At 33.6% G+C, this 2156-nt stretch overlaps 1 protein-coding gene across 1 annotated transcript; it reads right to left on the reverse strand.

The window, feature by feature from the left end:
• Positions 1–941: 941 nt before the first annotated feature.
• Positions 942–2112, reverse strand: Tsp_12942 (hypothetical protein). The gene is made up of 5 exons (XM_003368053.1): positions 1957–2112; positions 1719–1775; positions 1309–1551; positions 1229–1282; positions 942–1097 (listed from the first exon to the last, which is right to left on the reverse strand). The coding sequence occupies exons 1-5, from the start codon at positions 2110–2112 to the stop codon at positions 942–944; spliced, it is 666 nt and encodes a 221-aa protein (XP_003368101.1).
• Positions 2113–2156: the final 44 nt, after the last annotated feature.

The following is a 2156-nucleotide window of genomic DNA, read 5'->3' on the forward strand; positions in this document are numbered from 1 at the left end:
AATTTCCACTTTGCCACATTCTTTTTTTTCAGCACTGCTCAAAGCGTAATACGCGGAAGAAGAACATTTTGAAGCAAATTCATTTGAATGACAAAACCAACTCGAAATTCAATCATCCAGTTCGAATCAGATAAATAATTTTGCATATTTTGAAGGGCACGTTTGTTTACATTTCAAAAATATGCATAAACTGATAACACGTCAAGCGGAATAGCAATAACAAGAAAGAAAGAAAGTCGACGATTTGGTTCTCTTTTCAAAATGATCGATCTATTAAAAATGAATAAAAATTAATACACGGGAATCGAATAAATGTTGTAAATTAAATTACAGTTTCATCATTGTCGATTGTAATTGATTATGCAAATAGTGAAAGCTGAAATTGCATTCTCTTAGTAGCAGTGTAAACTAAAAATATTACAAGGCATATTTTAAGTTCAGCTTGATCAAAGACAATGCTCTTAATAACTGCATTGTATCACAGTTATTGACAATTGTCAATCGCATAATTGCTCATACAAAGATACAAACAAACAAAGGTAAATATTGATACAATGAGAGAAATTGAGAAAGAATGAAAGACAGAAATCAGTAATAATTACGCTGGATGATTGTGATGGATAGATTGTTTTGATTTGAAATTTTGAATGAAATTAACTTTTTTCTTTTTTTTTTTCAAAAATTCAATTACAATAATTTCTAATCAATTGTTCGAGCAATATATGTATTGCATGCAGTGTGCAAAAAGTGCCTTAAGAAAATGACCAACGGCTAAAAAAGCGTCAGCTAACAGGTTAATTTGAAACATGGACGTACCTCTGCTGTGTGGTGAAACAGGAAAAACTATTCTTTCTCCAATCAATAGGTGTCTGCTTCATGTCCAACTTCTTCTTCTCAGGTGCTGTTGATCTTTCAATTTTCAAGATCCCATTGAAAACCCTTTAATTGTTTAGCCATGCGGATCGACTAGCTGATAATGGCTTTCTATAGGCATGTGATCGCCTGGACGAACGCCATTGTTCGCCGTTGTTTGAGTGAGACAATGTCTTCATGCCCAAAGGCAGGCAACAACGACTCACGTTAGCATATCTCTTCTTCTATATTCACAATGATCAACAAAGCTCCAATTCCGACACGTCTTTATAAATGTCATATTTCAAAGCTCTTTACAGCGGAAGAATGGATGAAAAAACAGCAACTATACCCAAGCATATCTAAATAATCATACACACACACACACACACACACACACGAGCATAATGCTGTTGTAATCATCAAGCTTCTAAAAAATAAACATAAAAAATATACTTCCTGGATTTCGTACATTTCAAACGTTCGACCTTCCATAAATGGTGCATCCTGCTGCGCTATGCCAACCTTCCGAAGAAAAAGTTTTTCACCGAGGGCAAATTTTTTACGAACAGAAAAGGCCAAATGATTTTTAATAATAAAAAGAATAAGCAAATTCTCAGCAGGCGCATTTTTGAAACTTGTAAACAGTGATTTTGCACAAAACGACGACTTACTTGATGATCGTTTTCCATTGTAGAGCTAATAATAAAAAAAAATGTACAGCTCACATGCCCCACAAAACCAATATTCCAATTAACAACTGCTGAACTTGAAAAATATTTACTTCCACTGACCAATTGTAGCTTGTTTTTACAACAAAAAATATCGAATGTAGCACAATCGAACAGTCATAACTTACCTCTTACTTTCACGCATTCCGCAGTGGGCCCTCCATTAAATGCATTGCACAACCATGCAAAAAACTTACATAGTATAAAAAAATAGAAAAATAAGAAGCAATTTGACTTTTTTAATATAAATTAATCACGATATTATTTTGCAAATTTCCACTATGTACTTGACAAATGTTGATGAACTTGCAGGACAATATTTTACGATTGCTGATACAATGATCAATTTAGAGTGAGAAATTTTTTAAATTACACCTGGTCTATAAATTTTCACACTTTTCTTACGGCTAACCGCACACATGCAACTGTACATTGTATCTAGTTCTGAACACAGTTTTTCTGTGTGAGCAACAGTATCTAGCCGATAGATGCTGTACAACATCACATGTTCTGCATGTAGAATAAACATGTTGAATCAATACTGTTGAGCTGCTGAAAAAGAAAAACACACAT

The sequence above is a fragment of the Trichinella spiralis genome (assembly GCF_000181795.1).
Source record: "Trichinella spiralis strain ISS 195 chromosome Unknown Scfld3185, whole genome shotgun sequence".
Classification (NCBI taxonomy): domain Eukaryota; kingdom Metazoa; phylum Nematoda; class Enoplea; order Trichinellida; family Trichinellidae; genus Trichinella; species Trichinella spiralis.

Bases quoted from the DNA above. Each gene is read 5' to 3' on its own strand.
- Tsp_12942 (XM_003368053.1), bottom strand. From the start codon at position 2,112: ATGTTTATTCTACATGCAGAACATGTGATGTTGTACAGCATCTATCGG. The intron at 1,283-1,308 runs GTATATTTTTTA...TTTATTTTTTAG, and splicing joins AAATGTACGAAATCCAGGAA to AAGCTTGATGATTACAACAG. The intron at 1,098-1,228 runs GTATGATTATTT...TTGTGAATATAG, and splicing joins GTGTGTGTGTGTGTGTGTGT to AAGAAGAGATATGCTAACGT.